This window comes from Aotus nancymaae, unplaced genomic scaffold (assembly GCF_030222135.1).
Source record: "Aotus nancymaae isolate 86718 unplaced genomic scaffold, 86718_ANA_hifiasm-v0.15.2.pri h1tg000025l, whole genome shotgun sequence".
Lineage (NCBI taxonomy): Eukaryota > Metazoa > Chordata > Mammalia > Primates > Aotidae > Aotus > Aotus nancymaae.
Genome location: NW_026988438.1, coordinates 27,185,562 through 27,210,361, shown reverse-complemented (window position 1 = coordinate 27,210,361; position 24,800 = coordinate 27,185,562). Strand labels below are relative to the sequence as shown.

At 37.6% G+C, this 24,800-nt stretch overlaps 1 protein-coding gene across 6 annotated transcripts in view; it reads left to right on the top strand.

Annotated features, from left to right (window-relative positions):
• The window catches only part of BBS9 (Bardet-Biedl syndrome 9), a 726,661-nt gene that overhangs the window by 455,186 nt on the left and 246,675 nt on the right, over positions 1 to 24,800 (top strand). For 4 of the 6 annotated variants that reach the window (XR_010344069.1, XM_064380469.1, XM_064380467.1 and 1 more), the window contains one exon: positions 2,901 to 3,011. Coding sequence is in view for 5 of the 6 variants with exons in the window: in XM_064380469.1 (XP_064236539.1) it covers positions 2,901 to 3,011 (111 nt within the window). In the remaining variant the exon portion in view is untranslated. Of the gene's footprint in view, positions 1 to 2,900; positions 3,012 to 3,223; positions 5,077 to 24,800 lie in introns of those variants that run through there. The other 2 variants (XM_012461300.2, XM_064380470.1) reach the window with 2 other exon arrangements.

The following is a 24,800-nucleotide window of genomic DNA, read 5'->3' as shown; positions in this document are numbered from 1 at the left end:
TGACTTTGTGGACTTGCCTTCCATTGCCCATTAGTTGCATGAGCTGCCATTTTCTTTTTGCAAGATACCTAGTCATCAGAAGCAGCATCTGAAATCCTTACAATTACATGTGTCCATGCCACAACCCTTTGATCTCCCAGTGTCTTGACCTCTGTGTGCACATCATCCTAGTTAAGCATAGGTAAAAGCTTAAGTAATTGCACACCAGGGGCTATTACCATCCCGTTCACCTCCAGCTATGGAGCCTCTAGTCCTTACAGATGGGTGGCCAGTCTAAGTTAAAAATTCCATTGTGAAGACCTACTTTTTATTATAGAACTACTCCCAGTATCAGTGATTTTCTCTAGAGGACAGAACCTGAGGCCAAGATTAAAGTGATGGCTGTTTGAGAGCACAAACTCAGGGAAGGGAGGGTGAGGACAAAGGGCAACAACCAAGGGAATATGTAAGGTCATGCAGAGTGGTGCTGCCTGCACGTGGGAGTGCCTCTCTCCAAGAGCCATGAAGAGGCTGAGCAGGTGCAGCTATGCAGTACACAGCCCTTTTTTTTGGAGGCCTACAAAAGAGAACTAATCATCCAGCATATTCCTGGTTGGCAGGAGCAGTGGGGGAGTTCTCTGCTCAGCTTTGGCTTCTTTTCTTTTCCCATGATGCACTCACTGGTCAGGATGCCAGAGCCCACCACCATTGTTCTTCCCAAGCTGGAAGTGGCAGACACTCTGGGTGTGCAGTTGGGCAGATTGGCTACAAGAGGCATCCAAAGCAAGGCGGGTGGCATTCCCAGGGCAAGTGGCTGGTCAGCCCCTGCAGTGGGTGTGGAGTCTGAGGACGTGCATGCATTCTGCCCAGTATAGCACCTGAGGGAAAGAGGACCAGGGCAGGACATCTGGCCATCTCTGTATACAAGATAAGGCAAAGAGAAGAGAAGAAATGACATGCATTGTTGATAATCTATAGCAACTGGCTTTTCTTTTTGAGCCCACATGATAGAGAACTAGGAAGTCTTTTATTTCTGTTTTTGTCAAAATACTGAGTCAGCTGGAATGAAAGGACACTAATTTATCAGCGGAGACCTGCCTCTCCCCAAGCATGTGGCAGCTGTGCTAACTGCTTGTCATACTCGCTCTCATCTGTTGGCTGGGGGACGCCTCTTCCTCACTCCTGAAGTTGTCTTGTGGGTGAAAGCAGCTGCATGAGTGCAGCATTCCTGGCCTCCCCATGCTTTCCTCTGTCTCGGGGATGGAGAAGTAACTTAATCTGATTTGTGAGTCCAGAATGAGAAACCTGGCCCTTCTGCCTTTTTTTCAGGGTTCTGTTCAGCAGGGAGCACATCTCTTCTTTCTGCTCTTCCCTGTCATCAGTCTTCCAGGTCTCCCCCAGGCCCTGCCACCACCGCATATACCCTTTTCATTTTTACTCAGTTGGATGAGTTTAAAGAAGAGAAGAAAGGAACTGACTTTTTGGGCTTCTCCAAAGGTCCCAGCTCCACTGTGTGCCAGACTGGAGCTCTGAGACATTGGCAAGTTACTGAATCTCATCATGAGACCTCAGTTTTCTTATAAAAGAATAATAATATCTATCTCATGGTATAGTGTGTAGGAATTAAATGAGATAATATGGTTAAGATTTCTAGCCCTTAGAAAGTATTCAATAATGATAATTCTTGTTACTGTGATCTACAGGCTTTGGAGAGATTAAAAATAAGTCTGGTTCTCCTTCTGGATAAGGCACTTGCCGTTTTCAGATATGGCTGGGCGAGTTCATTGCATTGATGGGTAATTCTAATGTTTCCTATTCAGGGAATCTCTGAGGCTAGCTCTAATTCTTATTTTATGAGTATGGAGATGCTTTTCTCTCATTTCCCTCAGCATCGATTTCTGTTTCAGAGTTGATGCAGAGGTGTGGATAGTAAGGTGCGTTTTCCTTCAAACCTGGAATCTTGCCACTATCCCTCTCATTTGAATGATGTGATTTTGAAGTCAGTGCTGCTGATACCCTCTCTTTCCTCAGAGTGATGTGAGCTTCATAAGCCTCCTCATGCATAAAACCAAACTTGAGTGCTGAGGCTTTGGATTCTGTGTGTGAGAAGCCTCAGAAAAAGAAATCACACTTCATTAACAAGAAGAATGGCTTTGGAAAAAAAGCATGTACAGTATACAGTGTGTTAGTACATTTCCAGGAAATTATGGCAAACCAGTCAAATCAAGTTGCAGATGTCAGGAAATTCTCGCATGATTGCGAGTTTCCCATACAAGATTTGGGTGGATAAAGTCAAATGAGTTATACCTAGTACTTCAAAAGCACAGCAGTGCCAGCTCATCCTCGAATCACCTTTGGATTGAAATCTTCCACAATGCAGTTCATAGCTTTGCTGTTGAATTATGAAGTGTTTGTGTCTGTGCTGTAAGGTGTTGGGATTCAGGAATAGAATCAAATTCCAGAAAAATACCACCACAACCACCATCCCAGAACACCAGCAATCTTTATCTTTGCTCAAGGAATGCTTCTTTCCCTCATGGTTCACGTGCTTTACTTGTTTTATAGTTTCTGATGCTCTGGTATTAAATGCAATTCCTGCTGCGGGGCCCTTATATTCTAGATATCCCATATGCTATAGGTTTTGTCCTTTCTGACTTTAAAAAGGATCAATTTAAAGACAATACTGTTGCTGCTGTTGCCAAGTCATAATCAGTATAACATATCTTTAGGGGCAGTAACTCATTCCCAGTATTTTCACCAAAAAGAAACATTTAAGGTCATTCTTTTCGGGGCACTCGTGAAGATTGTTGTCACATCATTTATTATCTTTATGACCAGTGTGTTCCTAAGCTATGCTTGCTGTGTGGAGAGGCAGATTTTCTTACACATTGCATAAAATATTGTTTGTATTTTTCAATTAGGTGGTTGTACTACAATCCCAGAGTCAGACCTAGAAGAAAGATCAGTAGAACAAGACTCCACAGAACTGTTTACCAACCACAGACATCTCACTGCAGAGACATCCAGGCCTGGTAAGAGAATGGGTGGCCTTCACAGTGTTAAGTCAGAAGGAGTGACAATCTGGTCAGTTTTTGTCATACCAGAGAGCATTCTGTAAAGCTGCTTGTTTTCCAATTTCTTCATCCTTCCCCTTAGCACTGGTGCAGCTGAATTTGATCTTTTGTGTATTCCTGTCATTATTCAGACCTTTTCTCTTTCTTTCTCTCTTACTCTTTTTTTCCAGAAGTTTCACCCCTCCAAGGAGTCTCGGAATAATCCAAATAGAGTTGTTTGGTTGAGAGGAACATGCCCGTCTCAAGGCTGAACCTGTTTGAACCTCATGCTAAGCACAGTTATAGGGCTGGCGCAGGTGCTTCCTAAAGCTTACCTTCCTGGTGATGACACTGCATAGAGAGGGGGGTTGGGACTTTATATTTTGCTAGGAGGACTTGTAACACACCATGGGCAAGTCAGTTGAAACTTGTCTTGTTTTTCCAGGAAAGGAAGTAGTTGCCTTTGGTCATCCATGTGCTAATAGTCACAGAATACAGTGAGATGACATAGTTTTGGGATAGATTTTATAATGCAGAGATTCAGATCCAAAATAATTTGATAACCCGTTTTTTTCACAGAATTCTTATAGAGTAAATGTATCAAGTTTAATAAAGCATCTCATTGTCAAACAATATCTTGGATTTTATTTATAATTAGAAGGATTTATAAGTGATTGCTCTACATTATTTCTTCAAAGGAAAGGAAACGAATCGAAAACTTTGCTACTCCATGGTAAGACCTGAACATGATTATTTTAGAAATAAAAGAACCGCTATGAAACTTTCATATGATTTGTTCTATTAGGCTAACTGTGGAAGAAGGTAAGTTTTCTAGTATTGTATGAAAATGTTTAAATATTTTCAAGAAAGTTAGCATATTAACATCCCCTTTTCATTACCCCATTGGGTGAAACCTTTTAAAAAATCCAGGCTATAAAAGGATTCACACTTTATTACAGTTAAAATTTAAGGTTTTTATGTATAAGAAATGAAAGAAAGTTTGCCAATTTCAAGTTAGAATTACAGTTGTGAGACTGATTTATTTAAATAAAAATATGTCTTTGCCAGTTTTGGAATGCCTCTCCATACAAAGGGGAAAGTTGTTCATGGTTTTTCTATATGTGAAATGTCAAAAAAAAAAAAAAAAAAAACTGCAGAGGATGTATTACTTATTTGTAGCATCCTCTTTTAGGAGATGCAGATGTATTATCAAAATAACGTGATTATGATCATTTATAGCCATGATATGAGCATAAAATTTTACTGAAATTATAATTTTCTCTTTAAGTCCTTCATGTCTTCTAATTCAAAAAGCAAATACATCAGTGAAATATAAAAACAATTATAGAGATGGTTCTGAAAGAGCAACAGAAGGCTATGTGGATTCCTTTGGATGCCATCTTAATAACCTTGGGATTTATGCAGTGTTGAATTAGCTGGTGTTATTTTTCTATTTTAGGATCTGAACTATGGAAGCTATGTGGACATCACATGCATTAAGGGTTTTGTTGCTTTGAACTGTAAAGGATATAACTTATGGTACAGCGCAACTGCCAAGGCCTAATCAGAGTAAGATGCCTGTTAGAATAACCACATTCCCCAGTGCTTAATGTCTGCGGCAGAAAGAGTGTCTCTGTTCTGGCTAATGTGGGAAAACATTGCAAACACCCTACTTCCCAGGTTTGCCATCATTTCATTTTAATTGTAAACTCAGACCCCAACCCTTCACTTCAAGGCTCATTTTGAATAAATTTTCTCCTCATCCCTACACCAAGAGCCACCTTTGAGGTCCTCTTGGAATAAGTGGACAAGGCATCATGGACTGTACTTTTAGCCCCATGTTCTGGCCCTTTATTATATTGTCCTCGTTTTTGTCTTTTCATTTGCTTCAACATTTAGTGTATTCTCTCTTGTATCTCTCTTATATGCCTCTTAAATCACTTCTGTAATGAAATGGGGAAATGAATATAGTCACACTGTCTCCTCTTCAAGTTCTCCTAATCACTTTTCTTGGCAATCATCTTACCCTCTTTAGAATCCCTGGAAAACTCTATGTCTCTCTATATACCTCTCTCTTACTTACTGTATTTCAGAAGTCATGTTTTCCTTTCCTGGTGGGATAGATTTGCAAGCTCCTTGGACATAACTGTTCTTAGATAGTTTTTCTGTTGGTAAATATTAGTTGTATCAACAGATCAACTGATTTCCTCAAAGAAGTCAACAAGTCATAGAGAAATGGAGAAGCCAATTATTTAGAACGTTGGCTGTGATCTGACCTTTCTAATTTAGCTGAGAGGAAGCTGATGTGACTGTCCTACTATTTTTCTTAAATTCGGCTTTAAAGACAGATCTGAATCTTAAAAATTCAATACTTAATGATTTTGTTCATGAGTACTTGGGTAACATTGATTTAAACACAGGATTCAGGTTTTAAATAAAAGGAATAAAAAATTATAAAACAGTTATAAAAATGAATATTTATAATAAGAATAACAAATCACAATGTAAAAAGCTTATAATTACCATAGATATCACAAAATCCATACAAATATATTTATATTATATTAACTCCTTGATATACCTTTTTAATACTTCTGCATTTTTTGCACACATTTCTTATTATTTATCAACAATTTGTAATTTCGTTTTGTATAGAGTGAATTAAAATATAATTTTTTTCTCTGAAATTATTGATCAGACTTTTAAAAAAATTACTGATAGTTTGCAAAAGCTTCTTTCAGCTTTAAAACTCATCATTTGTAATGTCAGGCAGGTTTTTAGGATTATTATATTAGGGCATTTTAATTTTTCTTATACAGTGATACATTTTAAATAGTCATGGAATTGACAACTCTCTTTTTAAAAAAAAATAATTTCAACTTTTATATTAGATTCATGGGGTACATGTGCAAGTTTCTTACCTGTGGATATTGGGTGATGCTGAGGTTTGGAGTGCAATTGATTCCATCACCCAGGTACTAAGCATAGTACCCAATAGCTATTTTTTAACCCTTGTCCCCTCTCCTCACCTCTAGTAATCCCCAGTGTCTATTGTTGCTCTCTTATGTCCATGAATACCCATTGTTTATTTCCCACTTATAAGCGAGAATATGTGCTAGTTGGTTTTTTGTTCTGGCACTGATTTGCTTAGGATAATGGCCGCTAGCTGCATTCATGTTGCTGCAAAGGACATGATTTTTTTTTTTTAATGACTGCATGGTATTCTGTGGCATATATAGACCACATCTTCTTTATCCAGTCTACCATTGATGGGCACCTAGGTTGATTGCATGTCTTTGCTATTGTGAATAGTGTTGCAATGAACATGTAAGTCCATATGCCTTTTGGTAGAATTATTTATTTTCTTTTGGATATATGCTCAGTAGTAGGATGACTAGGTGGAATGGTAGTTCTAAGTTCTTTGAGAAATCTCCAAACTGCTGTCTACATTGGCTGAACTAATTTACATTTCCAGCAAAAGTGTATAAACATTTCCTTTTTCCCACAGCCTTGCCAGCTTTTTTTTTTTTTTAACTTGTTAATAATAGCCATTTTGACTGGTGTGAGATGGTGTCTCATTGTGGCTTCAATTTGCATTTCTCTAATGATTATTGATGTTGAACATCCTTTCATGTTTGTTGAATGCTTGTCTGTTTATGTCTTTTGCATATTTTTAAATGGGATTATTTGTTTATTTGTTTAGGTTCCTTATAGATTCTGGATATTAGACCTTGGTTGGGTACATACCTTGCACATATTTTTTCCTATTCAGTAAGTTGTCTGTTTACTCTGTTGATAGTGTCTTTTACTGTGCAGGAGCTCTTTAGTTTAATTAGGTCCCACTTATCAATTTTTGTTTTTGTTACATTTGCTTTTGAGGACTTAGTCATAAATTATTTCCGAAGTCCTGTGTCTAGAATGGTGTTTTCTAGGTTTTTCTTCCAGTATTCTTATAGCTTGAGGTCTTAAATTTAATATTTTATTCATTTGGGGTTAATTTTTATATATAATGAAAGATAGGGGTCCAGTTTTATTTATTTTTTGTTTTTTTATATCCGACACTATTTACTGAATAGGGACCTCTTTCCCCATTGCTTATTTTTGTTGATGTTGTTGAAGATCAAATGGCTGTAGTTGTGTGAGTTTATTGTTGGTTCTCTATTCTGTTCCATTGGTCTTTGTGGAAATCGACAACTCATCAACCAGTTTATCATCAAAATCCTTATTGAAATGATCTTCATTACCACTAGTATTTTATTTCAAATCAGCAAGATATTTAAATATTTTTGGAATATGTTCATGTGATTTATTCTTCATTAGCTAGATTGTTAGACAAACCAAAAGTCTTGTTTATTCTTTTTCAAATTTATCATCTCATCTTAATGAGTTAATCTTGGTATGCTTTGAAAATGTTTTTGTTATAATTTGCTTATTTATAGAATAACTTTTGTCCATTTTATATAGGAGTTATATGGGAAAAATTATGATGAGTTTGTAATTGTATACTCTGAATTATCAAATATATTCTTAACAGACAAGAAGTTGTACTTTGACTTGGGGTCCATGAAACTGGAATCTTACTGCTTATGCTTTTACATGTCTGATGGTCAGAACATCAGATTTCATATGTTTCAAATCATGTTTTATCTTTAATGTATTTATGCTTCTGGTGCTAGGCTGCATAGAACATGCTTATCTAGTGACACAGCGTTTTGCTCCATACCTTCCTCTCATGACACTGGGTAAGTAAGAGAAGTGGGAGGTAGTGATATTCCTGGAATCCATTCATCCAGCAGAACAGCTACCAATAATTTAACCATATACAGAGTTGTCTGCAAGCTACTAACCCAAGTTAAATGTCTCCTCAACTCAACTTCTCCTTAGCCAGATTATCAAGGCCACCACCCTTCCAATGCCTGCTACAAGGGGAAGACAGGCAGGAGAGACAGTAGTTTTTGCCAGTCACAATTAAAATATCTTTTTAAATTATACAAAAACATGATCATACATCTGGGCAAGGAAGTGCCCTGAAATTTAAGCCTGATTAGCATCACAGTAAATCTGTTATAACAGGGGCAAACAAGTGGGAGAGGGAGAGGGGGAATAGAAACTACACTTTAAATAATTTGTTTGTTAATTTCCTCCATGGTTGACATAACTCCAAAATATGTAAGGGATAGAAGTATGAGTGTGGCAGGTGGAAAGGGTGGATTTTGTAAGTGCTTAGTCAGTTCTATACTACTATAACAGAATACCACAGACTACCACAGACTGGGTAATTTATAAAGAACAGAAATTAATTTCTTAGCATTTTGGAAGCTGGGAAGTCCAAGATCAAGGCACCAGAAGGTTTGATATCTGGTAAGGGTCCAGTTTCCACTTATAAGATGGCACCTTACATCCTCCAGAAGCAGGAAGCAATGCTATTCCTCGTGTGGCAGAAGAGCCAAGATAGGGCAAGAGAGAAAGAGTGAGTAGGGGGCCAAATTCAACTTTCGATAATGAACCCACTCTCAAGATAATGACATTAATCCCTTCATGAGGGCAGAGCCCCCCTGGCCTAATCACCTCTTAACAGTCTCACCTCTAAATATTGGTACAATGGCAATTAAGTTTCAACATTACTTTTGGAGGGAACAAACATTCAGACTATAGTAGTAAGGTATTCAAAATTCCTTTAAATATGCTGTAGATCTCTTTAAGTATGCCAGTGTGAGCCTTGACTTAGCTTTGTAAGTACACTTTTACTTTTCATTTTTGGTAATTGTCCCCTGAGAAATATCAGCAAATCTTTAAGGACTAGCAAATTGGCAATTCTCTGTTCAGTGCCCTTGGTTTTGTAGAGAGATGTTTCACCGTGTACATTCAGACACAGTTCTACTAGTCCTTATTTCTTAGCCACTCCATGAGTTGTCCCAAAAGGCATTGAGTCAGTCCTGTATTCCAGCTGGCTAAAGGGTCAATTTTAGATACAAGGTTTACAGAAATCTATCAAATTTAAGAGGGCCCAGCCCCTTCATTGGCTTCAGGACCATCTGACTGGAGAGAGTGAAGAGGTTAAAAGTGCTATTAATTTGACTAAATTCTGTTTGGCTACAGTAATCATGTGTATTCCATCTGGTACCAGTTCCAGAAAGAGAAGTTCATGATGTCACCTGTGGACTCTCATTTCTGTGTGCCAGCTTCCCAAAAGAACATTTAAGATCATCTGAATATGAAGAACAGTTGGAAGTAAACTCTTTTATGTAAACAAAAAAATCTAGGAACTTTTATCTTCTCACTTAGAACAGAATACTGATTAAGGTGAGACTCAAGTCATTTACCACTTTGTGAAATTTAGGTCTATAATATTCACTGAATCCTTTAATATTATCTTCTGTATTTAAATGAACTGTTTTCTTATTTATTTGAGCATAAAAATTAGGAAATTCCTTTAGATCTCTAGTCATAAGTGCGGAAACTGAAGCTTTTATTTTACCAAGTCGTTTGGGATAAAAATTAAGTAGTTACTCATTCCTTGGGGGAAAGTATGGTGTGTAATACTCATCCTTCACACTCAACAGCTCACAAAAATGAAAAAAAGTAATCAACAAGTAATTCTAAAAGAAAATATTAAACATTCTCCAGACTTTAATCATACGAGGATGGATAGAGGATGAGAGTTGGGTTTTATTTTCAACTTTTCCCCAAAATGTCAATAACAAATCATAAAACACATACACACATACACATACACTTCACATTCCCTACTTCTAAAACCATTGCCATCTGGATCTGGTCCTCCCTTTCCATTTCGGTAACAGTGATGTACTTTTCCCCAGGCTGCCCTCCAATTTCATCACCTTCTCTGATGCCTGGTTGTCTTTGTCCTTCATTTGAGTCCCTCTCATCATTTGCATGTATATAATTGATCCTTACAGTGGCACTGGCTCATGCCATCTCTGCCTTATCTTCTATTGTGTAGTCTATTCCTTCACCCTATCAAAGCTCATCTGCTAGGAATCTTGTTTGCCTGATTATTCTAGTACTTCTTCTGGATGTTTCTCCAAGCTTTACTCATCTCTGTCTGATCAGGGTTCATTCTGGTTTTAGATAGCCACTCCAAGTCCACTTCTTTAAGGAAACAGTATGATATAAAGAAAAGACCTTATGATTAGGAGTCAGGTGGCCTCAATTTTAGGCCTAGTCCTTTTGAAAAGGTGCTTTCTGATCTGGGTCAGTCACTTAGCCTCTCTTCACCTCATTTTTATATGCACTAAATAGAGACCTATTCATTCAACGACAAAATTAAATTGTTTTCAGACATTGTACTAGGCACTGTGGCTCCAAAGAACAATAAAACATTAATCTTGTCCTTAAGGAACTTTCAGTTCAGTGGGGTAACAGAGAAGAAAATGAGCAGTTGCAATACAAGATGAAAAAAGCTCAACTTTACAGGAAAGAAATTAGGAAAGGAAGCTAGAAGATGTAGTTGAGCATCTCCAAGCTCTTTTTTCATCTGCAAAGTGGGGGGCCTGTCTCACCTGTGCCACCAGCCCCAAAATATTGTTCTGGAAATCAAAGAAAAGGGCTTCAAATGCTTGAAAGAACCCTAAAATATAAGACTGTTGTTCTTAGTGGTTGAAAGGACAATTGTGGATTCTCCTTGATTAATATCTTTTATAAGCACAAAATTCCTATAGCGCTCTTTTACTTATCATTTCAAAATTTGTATATTTTCACTTCTTCATAATGTTATGGAGATTGTATACTATGGCACAAGGGTTTTTCAGACTGGCTGTAAATCAGGATTGCTTGGGCAAGAGTTGGCAGGCTGTGAGGGGAGGGTTGGAATTGAAAATATGACTTGTATACATCCCATTTAGTGTAGTGCCACACAGAAACATAATACCTTGTATAAAGTGACAAAAACCTCATTCACTTAAGTGGATAAATTTTGATCCTCACAATAGTCTTACTGTATTTGCAATATACACACACAAAAAAATTAACATCCCAAGTCACAGATGGAAAAGTATAGGATCAGAGTATAGTATTGCCTTAACATGGCTCAGCAATAAACAAAACAGGTGACCTGAGCAAGAAGCCAAGTATTCTCATTCCCTTTCCAGGGTTCATTATATTACAGAGAAAGCCATACTATGAATAACACCAAGGCTTGGACTTCTACCATTAGTCTAGTTGAGTAATACATTAGTACAGAGTAAAGTGTTTCTCAGGCTTTGAAGACTTATGTCCTAATCTAAGAAAGAACAACTGTACACTCTGTTTCTGCATGGCAGGCTATATGCCATGGCCAACTCTACCAGTTGACACACTAAACGCTGGGAAAATACAATAAATATGCCTTTTTATGATATGCTGAGCTGTCATGAAAGGCATGAAAGCAGAAATCCTGAGAGGTCAGCCTGTGCCTAAACCAACTTTCACATTGCTAGTTTCTGCTAAATTCTGTGTTGAACGACTTTATTCCAGTAAATACAAAAACTTCAATGAAATGATTATTCTTTTTTAAATGCAGTTTTAAATTAAATAAAAAAGAAAATGAAAACTTGAATAATCCTATAACAATTAAAAATACCAGAAGTTAACCTTGCCACGAAAAATATAATAACACAGTTACAGGTGAATCCTATTGACATTTGCCTTATAGTTCCCATTACCCATCCTCTTTATGTTGTAGTTTCTTGTATATTACATCTACATACATTTTTAAAATTCCATCTGTACTTATCTGGTCCCAGATATAAGGAGTTTGGAAAATGTCACTCTTTCCTAACAAGGGAAAAACTGAAAAAATCAACAACTCTTCTTATCTGTCAGAGAAGTGAGGTCAGAGGGCAAACCACTGTTCCGTGGTTTGGGGGAAAAGACAGGTGCATACAGAGAATCACAAGTTATTGCAGCAGAAGCCTATGAGCAGAAACCTCCATGAGAGCTAGTATCAGGGCAAGAAAACCTGAAGTTGCAATTCGCTAATTCCTGGAGGCCCAGAGTGGACAGGTCTGAGAGTTAAAAGCTCCAGGAGACCCAGTCATAAGGGAGCCTCCACACCTTTGTGAGTTTTCTCTTCTGGAGCTTGGCTGTATTCTCAAGTGAATATTTAAGGAAAATCCTTTCATGTTTCCAACAGTAGGAGAGGAAATCAAACCATTTGGGAGTATGCCAGAGCATCCTATTCTTCTTAGCAAGGCCTTTCATCAGGTGAAACTATTTTCCAGAGCATAACCTATTGGAGTTTCATCAGAGCCTAATCAACTTGAGAGAAGGGAAGTACCTGATGTCAGTCCACACAGTCAGTCCTGTTCCACTGAAGGAGTGGAGGTGGGGAACTGAGAAGCACTTATGAAATTTGCAGTTCAGATGCAGGCTGACTACAACACTGAAAACCTAATCTTAGGACTATGGAATACCTTCTGTGCCCTTCCCTGCCCCACAACCTTACCACCATATTACTAAAGGGCTATTTACCACAGTTCTTTTTACCTAGTAAATCATATCCAGCAGCCAAGAAAAAATTACAAGGCATACTACAAGGCCAAAAACACAGTTTGAAAAGACATTTCAGGCATCAGAACCAGAGTCAGATATGGCATCGTTGTTACAGTTATCAGAATGGGAATTTAAAACAACCCTGACTAATATACTAAGGGTTCTCTACTGGATCAAATAGACAGCATGTGAGAACAAATGGGCAATGTAAGCAGAGTGATGAAAATTCTAAGAGAGAAGAGATGCTAGAGATCACTGTAAAAGAAATGAAGATGCCTTTGATGGGCTTATCTGAGAAAATAATTTCTGAGCTTGAGGAAATGTCAATAGAAACTTCCCAAACAGAAAAGCAAAGAAAAAAAGGAGACTGGAAAGAAAAACTGTAACAAATATCCAAGAAATATTAGACATCTACAGAGGTATAACTTACACATAAAGGGAGTACCAGAAAGAGAAGAAAGAAAGAAACAAATGTTTGAAGCAATAATGACTGATAATTTTTTCAAATTAATGTCAGGCGCCAAATCATAGAGCCAGGAAGTTCAGGGAACATCAAAGTGGGTAAATACTAAAAATCCACATATAGGTATATGAGTTTCAAACTGCAGAAAATCAAAGATAAAGAAAATTATTGAAAAAGACTAGAGGGGAAAAACCTTGCCTATTAAGGAGAAAATAATTATATCTACTTCTCAAACCAATCAAGCAAGAAGAGTGGAGTATTTAGTGTTGAGAGAAAAACTCACTAGCCTAGAACTCTGTATGCTGCACAATGATCCTTCAAAAATGAAAGAGAAATAAAGACTTTCTCAGACAGACAAAACTGAGGGAATTTGTTGTCAGCAGACCAGCCTTGCAAGAAGTGTTAAAAGAAGTGATTCAGAGAAAAGGAAAATAATATAGGTTAGAAATTTGGATCTACATAAAGAAAAGCATCAGAGACAGAGTAAGTGAAAGTAGAATAAAAAATTTTATCTTATTTTTGATCTAATACATAAAGGTTTATTTTGCATCTATTTGATTCTTCTCTCTCTTCTTTATTATCAATAGTCTGACCAGTGGTCTATCTATTTAGTTGATCTTTTCAAAAAACCACCTCTTGGATTTATGGATTTTTTTGAAGGGTTTTTTGTGTCTCTGTCTCCTTCTGTTCTGCTCTGATTTTAGTTATTTCTTATCTTCTGCTAGCTTTTGAATTTGTTTTCTGTTTTCTATTTCTTGCCCCCTGTTTGTTCCTATTTTTCTCTTTCACTCTTTTTCTTCCTTTTGTGGTTTTGCTGAGTATTTTATATGATTACATTCTCTATCCTTTATATATATAATATATAAAGTTGTGTAACATATAGATAACGTTTTAGTGGTTGCCCTAGTGTCTACAATATACATTTACTAATAATACAAGTCCACTTTCAAATACTACTGTACTTTTTCATAGGTAGTGCAGCTACCTTGTAATAACAGAATAATCCTAATTCCTCCATCCCATCTCCTTTATCATTGTTGTCATTCATTTCACTACATAAGTGTTATGTATCTATGTAGTCAATATATATTTCATCTCACTTATACATAACTACATATTTTTTCAAATACATTATTTCCTTATTGTTTTGGAACTTTTTATAATCACTGCTTTAAAATCTTTGCCAGGTAATTTTAATATCTGTGTCATCTTGGCCTTAGAATCCATTAATGTTTCCTCATCCAAGTTGAGACTATCCTGGTTCTTCATACGCTGAGTAAGTCTAAATTGTATTCTGGACATTTAAAATATTATGAGATCTTGAGTCTTCTTTAAATGCTTTGAAGATGTTGACTTACTAATTTAAAAAAACAAATAATCCCACCTTTCTACACATTCTTATAGAATAGAGAAAGAGAATATTCTCCAACTAGTAGAACCTGATATCAAAGCCATGCAAAGAAAATATGTCAGAGAAATATAAACCAGTGTCAAACATAAAGTTAGATGTAAAAAATCTAAACAAAATATTAACAAATTGAATGCCGCAATATATTAAAAATACAAATTTTATCCAATTTCTTTTTACCCTAGGAATGCAAGGTTGGCTCAGAAATATACATTGGCTAAAATTAGGAAGTTGATTAACCCATAATCTTCAGATGAAAGGATAACATTATACAGTTAATGCAATATTCAACAAACATATTCAAAAGTCATTCCTTTTAAGTCAATATTAATTAATGATTTGAAAACTAGCAAATTCAGAATAGATTTGTTAATGTGATAAAAAGCACCCACAAAAACCTACACAAATATCACACTTATGACAACCTAATGCATTCCTTTTGAGGTCAGAAACATTTTACCATTCCTATTCAATTTTTTTTTACAGGAGGTACCAGACAAGAGCAAAAAAAGAAAAAGATATAAAAGATAGATGGATTGGAAAGGAAGGTTCAAAACTCTCATTATTTACAAATAATATGATTGCCTTTGTAGAAAGTTTTCCACTCAAATTACACGTAAACTGTATGAATTGTTAAGAGTTAGCAAGTTTGCTTGGTACTGAACTAATACACAAACATGAATTTTATGTTTATGTAATAGCAATTAGAAGTTAGAAAAGACATTATAACAAAAAAAGACAGCACTTAAAATGTCAATGAAAATATGAGGTGCCTAAAATAAACCTCACAAAATTTATATAAGCCCTTTATGTATATATACATGAAACTTCTATGAATGGAGAAAGAAAATATTATTTTTTGCATCAAAATTTAATCTTTTTCTTTTCAATTTTTATTTTAGAATCCGTGGGTACATGTGCAGGTTTGTTACACAGGTATATTGCATGATGCTGTGGTTGGGAGTATGAATGAATCCATTATCCAGGTCGTGAGCATAGAACCTAATAAGCAGTTTTTTTCCACCCTTACCCTCATCCATCCCTTTTCTGTCTTGTGCTTCCCAGTGTTTATCATCATTCTTATGGACTGGTGATTGGTAAAGGGTTTTTACTGTGGAAGCCCAGGTATAAAAACAGGAATTGATGCCTCCTTCAAATGTGTAGACATCAATGCATGGCCACAAGGATCACAAATAATCAGGGAAATCTGACACTGTCAAAGGAGTAAATAAAGGACTAGTAACCAACTCTAAAGAAATGGAAGTTTATTAAATGCATGACAAATAATTCAAGTGAATGATTCCATATTGTATACATGTGTCAAAATATATATACCCTCAAATATTTACCAATATTATCTATTAATTTTAAAATAAGCAATTCAATAAATATACATCACATTAACAGAATGAAGGGTAAAAATAATATCATCATCATGTAAATGCAGAAAAAGCATTTGACAGAATTTAACACTGTTTCATTATCAAAATGCAACAAATTAAATATAGAAGTATGAGGGTTAAGTGTCAACTTGTCTGAATTATGGGCTACCCAGAAAGATGATAAAACATTTCAGGGTATGTCTGTGAGGGTGTTTCTGGAAGAGATTAGCATTTGAATTAGTAAATAGGTATCATCCAATCTGTTGAGGTCTTAAATAGAAGAAAAAGATGGAGGAAGGGTGAATTCACTCTCTCTTCTGGAGCTGGAAAGTCTGTCTTCTCTTGCTTGCAGACAACAGAACTCCAGATTCTTGGGTCTTTGGATTTTGAGACTTACATCGGTGACTCCCCAGTTTCTCAAGCCATTAGGTTCAGACTGAAAGTTACTTCATTGGCTCTCCTGGTTCTCAGGCCATTGGGCTGGGACTGAATTACACCACCAGTTTTCCTGGTTCTCTAGCTTGGCAGATAACATACTGTGGGACTTTAAACTTCCATGATTGCATGAACCAATTCCCATTAAATCTCCTCTTATATATCTATCTAAATCTGTATCTAGATATTAATTATCATCTATCCATCCATCAGTCCGTCCTGTTGGTTCTATTTCTCTAGAGAACCCTGACTAATACATGAAGTAATAAAGGTCTCAACGTAATAAAGGCTATATACGATCAGCCCACAGATAACATTATACTCAATGCTGAAAAGCTGAATACTTTTACTCTAGGAACAAGACAAAGTTGTTCACTCTCAGCACTTCTATTTAGTACAGTACTACAGGTACTAGCCAGAGCAATTAGGTGAGAAATAGAATAAAAAGCATCCAAATTGGAAGGAAGAAGTAAAATTATTTCTGTTTGCAGATGACATCATCTTGTTTATGGTAAACCCTTAAGTCTCCTTAAAATAACTTAAATAAACCCTTAAGACTCCTTAAAAAAAACTGTTAATAGCAATAAATTAATTCAATAAAGTTGCAGAATGAAAAATCAACATATTAAAATATGTGGCATTTCTATATGCTAACAAGAAACTACCTGAAAATGAAATCAAGAAAAAAAAATCTTACTTACAATAACAAAAAAATTAAGAATAAATTTAGCCAAGGAGGTGAAAGATCTATACACTGAAAACTATAAAGCATTGATGAAAAAAAGGGGGAAAAACCCAAATAAATGAAAAAATACCCTGTCTTTATGAATCAGAAGAATTAATATTGTTAAAATGTCCATACTGTCCAAAGTGATCTATAGATTCAATGCAATCCCATCAAAATTCCAATGACATTTTTCACAGAAATAGAAAAATCAATTCTCAAATTTGTGTGCAACCACAAATGTCTCTAAATAGCCAAAGCTGTCTTGAGCAAAATGATCACAGGTGGAGGCATCACATTACCTGATTTTAAAATATCCTACAAAGCTTTAGTAATCAAAACAGCATTGTACTGCAATAAACACAGAAACACCGACCAATGGAACATAATAGAGTCCAGAAATAACTCCGTGTGTTTACAGTCAATTGACCTTTAACAAAGGTACTAAGAATGCACAATGGGGAAAATAAATGGTGCTGAGAAACCTAGGCATCCATATGCAGAAGAATGAAAAATGGCCCCTTATGTCATACTGTGTACAGAAATGAATGAAGAAAAGACTTAAAAGTAAGATTTGAAACTGTAAACTACAAGAAGAAAACATAGGGAAAAGCTTCTTAACATTGATCTGGTTAGTGATTGTTTGGACATGATCACAAAAGCATAGACAACAAAAGCAAAAATAAATGAGATTTCATTAAACTAAAAGCTCTGCACAGCAAAGGAAACAATCGAAAGAGTAAACAGACAACCTTTGGAATGGGAAAAATATTTGTGAACCATGTGTCTAATGAAGGGAATATCCAAAATACATAAGGGACATAAAAAACTCAATAGCAAGAAATCAAAGAATCTGATTGAAAAATGGACAAAGGACCTGAATAGACATTTCTCAAAAGAAGACATACAGGTGGCTGAGTAAATGCTCAACATCATTAATCATCAGGGAAATGCAAATTAAACCACAATGGGATATCACCTCACACCTGTTAGAATGACTGTGATCAAAAACACAAAAGTGCTGATGCAAATGTGGAGTATAAGGAACCCTGGCTCATTATTGGAAATCTAAATTAGTGCAGCCATTAAATAAAGCAGTATGGAGATTTCTCAAAAAAATAAAAACAGAACTACCATATCATCCAGCAATCCCACCATATCCAAAGGAAATAAAATGAGTATATTAAAGAAATATCTGTATTCTCATGTTCATTGCAGCATTATTCACTGTAGCCAAGATACGGAATTAACCTAAGTACTAAGTACTCATCAATGAATGGATAAAGAAAATGTGGTAGTATATAGAGTAGAATAAGATTTTAGCCTTTAAAAAGAAGGAAATCCTGTCATTTGTGAAAATGTGGATGGACCTAGAGGACATTATGCTAAGTGAACTTAGCCAGGCACAGAAAGAGAAATACTACAATGGGCTGGGCACAGTGGCTCACACCTGTAATTCCAGCACTTTGGGAGGCCAAGGCGGGCAGATCACTTGAGGTTAGGAGTTCGAGACCAGCCTGGCCAGCATAGTAAAACACCATCTCTATTTAAAATACAAAAAATTAACTGAGTATGGTGGCACACACCTGTAATCCTAGCTACTTTGGAGGCTGAGGCAGGAAAATCACTTGAACCCAGGAGGCAGAGGTTACAGTGAGCTGAGATAGCACCATTGCACTTCAATCTGGATGACACAGTGAGACTCAGTCTCAAAAAAAAAAAAAAAAAAAAAAAAGACAAATACTACATGACCTCACTTATTTGTGGAATGTAAGAAAGACTCATAGTAGCAGAAAGTAACATGGTGGATGTCAGGTCCTAGTTTGTGGGGTTGAGATGAAGAAGGGGAGATGTTAGTCAAAGTGTACCAAGTTTCAGTTAAACATTGTGACTATAGTTAGTAATAATGTATTCTTGAAAATTGTTAAGTGAGTAGATCCTAAATACTCTCACTACATAAAAAAATGAAAAGTATGTGAAATACTAGATATGTTAATTTGCTTAATCTAATCATTTCACAACATATACCATATCAAAGCATCAGTTTGTATACCATAAATATATATAATTTTTGTAATTTATACTTTAATAAAGCTGGAGAAAATACATAAATAAAATTGACACGGAAGAGGAAAGGCCTCAAAACAGCCATTTCTGAAAAATTTGCCCCACCAGATGTCAAGTCTAATTGTAAAGCTAAAACAGTATGGAATTAATGTAGGGATATACTAGTAGACCAATGTATCATAATAATGTGCCCAGAAACAGAATGTCCAAATATGAAGAGATATGATTGCAGATCCATGGGTAAAAATAGATTTTTCAATAAATGTTGCTGAAGCAATTGGATAACCATATTGAGAAAAATGAAATTAGACCCATACTTCAAACATACAGAAAAGTCCATTTTGGTTGGATTAAATACTTAAATGTGAAAGACAAAACAAATATTTTAGGAGCACATGTAGGAGAATGTCTTTATGCCCTCAGTGTAGTGAATGATTCCTTAATTTAATTAGAGTCAAAAAGAAAAATATTGGTAAATTTGATTGCCTTAAAATTAACTTACAGTCATGAAAAGACACCATAAGGAAAGAAGATCATGTCATAAAGTGGAGGAAAATATTTCTAGTGAATAAAACTGGTGAAGAATTAGTATTTAGAGTGTCTAAGGAACCTCCAACAGTTTGATAAGAAAGCAAAAGCTTAATGGAAATATCAAAAACATAAATGGATGGCTCACAGAAGGTAAACAATATGCTAAAATAGAAGAAAAACCTAATCTCATTAGTAATTGAGGAAATGCAAATTAAAACACAATATGTTTTTGCATCTACAGACAGGAGAAAAAGGAAAAGTCCACAAATACCAGTTGGAAAGGACATAGAACAGAAAATATCCACATCCATTCAATCTATTGGTGCAGCTCAGCTGCCTTGGCCGAGTTTGTTAGTAAAGTTGCACATGCACGTAACCTGTAACATTATACAATTAATGGGATCATGTCCAAACAATCATTGCCCAGATCTTCTTTCTCTTAGGTATTTTAAAATGCTAGTCACTGAACTTTGTCAGAAATAAGGTACTTAAACTTCACAGGTCAAGTATTCACCGTGACATATCCTGATTCAATGTTAAAATTACATTTCTGTAAAACCAGGTATTCAGCTCAGTCACCCTTAAATCAATAGATTTTTTCTTAAATTTATCAACAAATTAAACTTCAATAATTACACTTGCTACTGTGGTTACCTCTGAGTTCCTCTAAAACTCCTCTGTATTTTATTGCTGTGTAAATATTTAAAAGACTAATTTCAGATTTGGGCCTTCTCTCTTCAACAATTTATATTTCGAGACCTTTTATACGGTTTGGATTCTTATTTGTGAAACCTAGCACAGCTCTCACATTGTGACTATTTACATTTTTTTGTAATGTGCCACAGGTTTATAAAACTTTCCATTTGAATTTTTGATGCGATTAGCTGCTTTTAATTACAGCTAAAAATCCCTTGTCAAATAGTGATTAAAACACACAGAAATGAGACGTAGGCAAAGCAAAACAGATCCACATGAAAACCACTTCAAACCATGTAACAAAAGCAAATCTGTTTAATTTGCACATATATGGATGATTTAATTCAAATTGAAACAGAAGAAAATATAAATGGAGGTGTGAAAAGCAGGTAAGAGAAATTTAAAGTGTACAAGTTCAAATGTTTTGGCTTTTTTTAAAAAAATCAGAGCATAATTAATTCTTCTGGGGAGATTTTTTAGAGTAGCAAATTAAACTCATGTATAATTATGGTTCACAATACATTGCATTTACTGCCTGTTGAGCGAACTCAATTGGATTACTAAACCACAATGCCTCCTACCCGCGTCACTTAAGGATCAAACTCTCTCCTTGTGAGTTCAGTAAGGTCCTAAATACTTAAGCACACTGCATGTTTTCTGTGAGTTAAGTTTGTCAGACAGCCAGTCCATGGCTGAAGAGTCTTCAGCAAATCCTCACAGCTTTCAATGTCAAGTTCAAATTGACATCCTTAGTGGAGCCAAGTTCCTTCGTGACCCCTCTTCCTCTGGCTTCCTCGCTGGACATCCCTTACCTGCCATGCACACCCTTTCCTCTGGTGACATTGCACTCCTTTGGATGCAGATACATGGTTTCCTGCCATCATTTGTGCATTATTTCAGCCCTTCAGACATTCATCTCACATGTATTTGTTGTCTACTATGTGCTATGCACTATGCTTAGTGATGGGGATACAATAGTATGCCCCAAATAAGACCTCTCCTTGCCCTCATGGGGTTATAGCCAAGTGTGGGGAAATAGACTTTACTCAAAGAGTTCCACAGCCAACTACAAAATGATCATTCTGATGAGCTCTACAGAGGCGAAGCACAATGGATGCTGCAGGGACTTGATTTTTGTTGGAAACTGGGGAGAGCTTATTTGAGAAAGTGACTGAGGCCCTGAGACCAGGAGGCTGGTGAAAGCGTGCAGAATGGTGAGAAAGGAGAGAAGGCTGTGTGACTGGTCCACAGAGAGGAGGGAAGCATGGTGAACTGCACCATCCCAGAGAGATTGCCAGCCCACGCTGGCCCTGCAGGTGACTTGAGGATGGTGATATTTAGACTGGTCACAATCTGTGCCAGTGGGCTCTTCCTTCTCTCTGGACCCTCCTTTCCCATCACCTTCATCCCTTGAGGCTCAGCTCTAGTGTCCCCTTCTCTGGAAAGGCTTTAATGACCTTGTCCTCCCCAAAGGGTGAAATGTCCTCCCTCTGGCCTCATGACCTGTTGATCTTTGCATTCTTAGCTCCTTTCACAGGTTCCCACACATAGCAGGCATTATGAAGTGGAGGAACACATGTGCAGAAAGCAGGGCCAAGCATGATTTTGAGGCTTGGTTTGCTGAGCATGCATGTAGGCAACTTGGCCATCTGAGTCCAATTTTCAGAGGCCCTCCCAGTGGTGGCTTGGACTCATCCAGTAGCAGTGCAGGGCCCCTTCCCTCAGAAAGACCCCTCCCTTTAAATCCAAACCAAATTCCAGCTCCATGCAATTTTAGATGGTAAGGAAACACTGGCTGTGTAGTGGAAGCATGTGGTTTATACAGAGGAACTCGACCTTGACGTGCTCCACACTGTGGGGGCCACCCCTGTTCCTGTCGTTGTTCCCCGCATAATGTTCCCATGACAGGGATTATGAAGGGAGCCTGGAGAGGGAGGCTGTGCTTCTTGGGGATGTTCCAGTGCGCAACAGGGGAACCAAAATGGGGAATCACAGCTGCTAATTAGTGCGTAGAATGGAACAAATTTCCTCTCATCACAGAAAGATATTGTATTTCGTGTTGAGGGAAAGGAGAGATTTACCTACAAATTAGGCTGGAAACTGTAGAGAAGAAATTGCGGGCCAGACTGGCTTGCCAGGACTGTAATGGAATATGGCATAAGGAGAACCGGGTAGGTGCACTCTCATAAGTGGGTTTTCTTTAGTGTTCCCCTTCCTGTCTTTCCGATGGGCTGACTTCCTCCTGTCCTCGGTGTGACTTGCGCTCGCCCTGCCTGGAGCAATCATAAACCCCTTTGCTCAGCAATCCCAGCAGCAGCAGCAGAGCCCTGAGAAATGTTCACTCTTCAAAGTTCCACTGACCATGTAGAAGAAGGGGGATTGCTGCTTTTCACTTATTTCAGAATCTTGGAGTGAATGGGAAGGCTTTGTTTGACATTTTCTTCTGTTTGTACAATGAGCCACAAGCGAGCACCACCTTGGAGCCCACCCTCCTCACCCCAGCCTCTATTCCGTCCTCTGTCCCGTCCAGCCTGCTCCACCGGCGACCTCACCTGGGTCCGACTGCTGGGTGGCTTGCTCCTTTGTTCTGGTGGACCTGCGTCTTTCACCTTCTCCCTCTGGGTTCGCCAGATCCTGTGTTTTCCCCATCCCAGAATGACCGAGTCAGGCTTCAGTGTTTGACTTCAGAATGGCCACTGCCCAGCCCCGGGGACGCCAGACCACAGCACCTCTGGTCCCACCCCTCCCGCCAGTAGTAACGCACTACTTACCTACAGTAGAGGAAGACAATGACTAGTAAGTGGCCTCTGTGTGTTGGCGTTAATGTATACAGCTTATAACAAGGCCACACTATTCAAGCATTCTTTAAAAAAAAAAAAGACAGAGATAGATGTCAATGAAGTATTGGACTGATTTGTGATTGCTTTTGGGGTGAGTTTGAATGAAGGGATGGCTGGATGCTGTTGAGGCCAAGTCTTCATTTTAGTCTTCGGAAGAATTTCTTTGGTTTTTGACAAAAGATCAAGGAAACCTTTCAGCTGGGTGCGTGGTCCGCACTCTAACCCTTTCTAAAGCTTGATGTGACCCAATCAGGTGGCCCAAACTAGGATTAACCAAACCAAACAAGGCCTGTGAATTAAGACAGTCTGCTTTAGGGAAGCCACTTGCCCCAAATACTTAATTCCCGAAAGAGCCACTTGCGAGCCAGAAGCATTGTCCTCACACAGCATTCCTTTCTCTTCACTTCTGACTTCTGATTTGATTCAATTGTCTTCTGGTAAGGCAAAGTGGAAATGTAGTCACCGGTTTTACTAGAAAATAGTTCTGTATGGTTTGCTTTTGTTTTGTTTTGGAAAATATTTTAAGAAAGGACTTTAAAAAGTTTTTAAAAGCATTTGATTAGATTTTCTTCTGAGAAAACTGTCAGATGTTTGGAAAGAAGGGCTAGGTGTTGGAACTATTTCTTGGAGAAAATCTTATTACTCAGCTGACAGGTTTTGAAGGTTGGGAACACATGAATACCATGAACAATGGCTTTGTATGGTGAAGTTGGTAAAGTTAACTTTTTTCTTTCTTTTTTTTTTTTTTTGAGGGTTGAAAACCCTTGATATAGGGCTATAGAGGCACTCTTTACTAGGTAAATGCCAAAGTACAGTTCTCTGGTGATCTTTATGGGTTTTACTACAGGTAGTGGCTTCCCACAATCTCTGGAATTGTTTCCTTATAAAGTAGTAAAGGCATAGTTGCAGTATTCCTTTCTGTAGACTTTACACGTTCTGAGGAAAAATTATTTTCCTCTTGTAAAAACTGTGTTGCTGTAATTATCTTGGGTTATGTGGTTTTGAGGTCAATAAAAGGGAGACTTCTTGCCTGCAGCCTACCTTTCCTCCATGTGAGTTGGAGTTTGTCACTTGGACATCAGAACTGTTTGCCTAGCCAACCCTCTCCACTATCTGCCAACCCTGCCCCCAGAATCTTCCCCTACTCGTGAAAGCAGTGCTGTACCTAGTGCCATGGCCCCTCTCTTCACAATTCAGATCTGAGACCTGAAGACTGTTTTGGGAATCCATAGCTGACTCGAGCCCTGCACAGCCTCCGTCTGGTCCCCAGCAGTCCAGCCACCTCACCTCAGGAAGCTGCATGGAACACCTTCCTCACACAGGCCCCTCTCCCTTGGAGATCCACCAGTGGAAACCTGCAGACCCCCTGCTCTCCCAAGTCCCTGCCTCGCCTAGGAGTGCCTGAACTTTGGTAGGGAGGTTGGTGGATAGGAGGCTCAATTTTGGCTAAAGTTCCCTGCCAAAGAAGAGGAGGACAAGACCCAACAGAACCTAAAGGCTCCTGTCCTTGCAGTGTGTGAGGCAGGGGAGGTGGTGCATGGAGCTTGCTTGGGCTCTGCAGTGGGCAGCCTGCGGTCTGAATTGCCCTTCAGTGGTCACAGTGTTAAGCTCTCTGAGCCTCATTTTCCTGTTTGTGAAGCAGAGGTAGTAATGCCTATTCACGTGGTTGTTGTGAGGTTTACATTGAATAAAAGTGTAAAATACTTTGCATCCTTTCCAGCACATAGTAG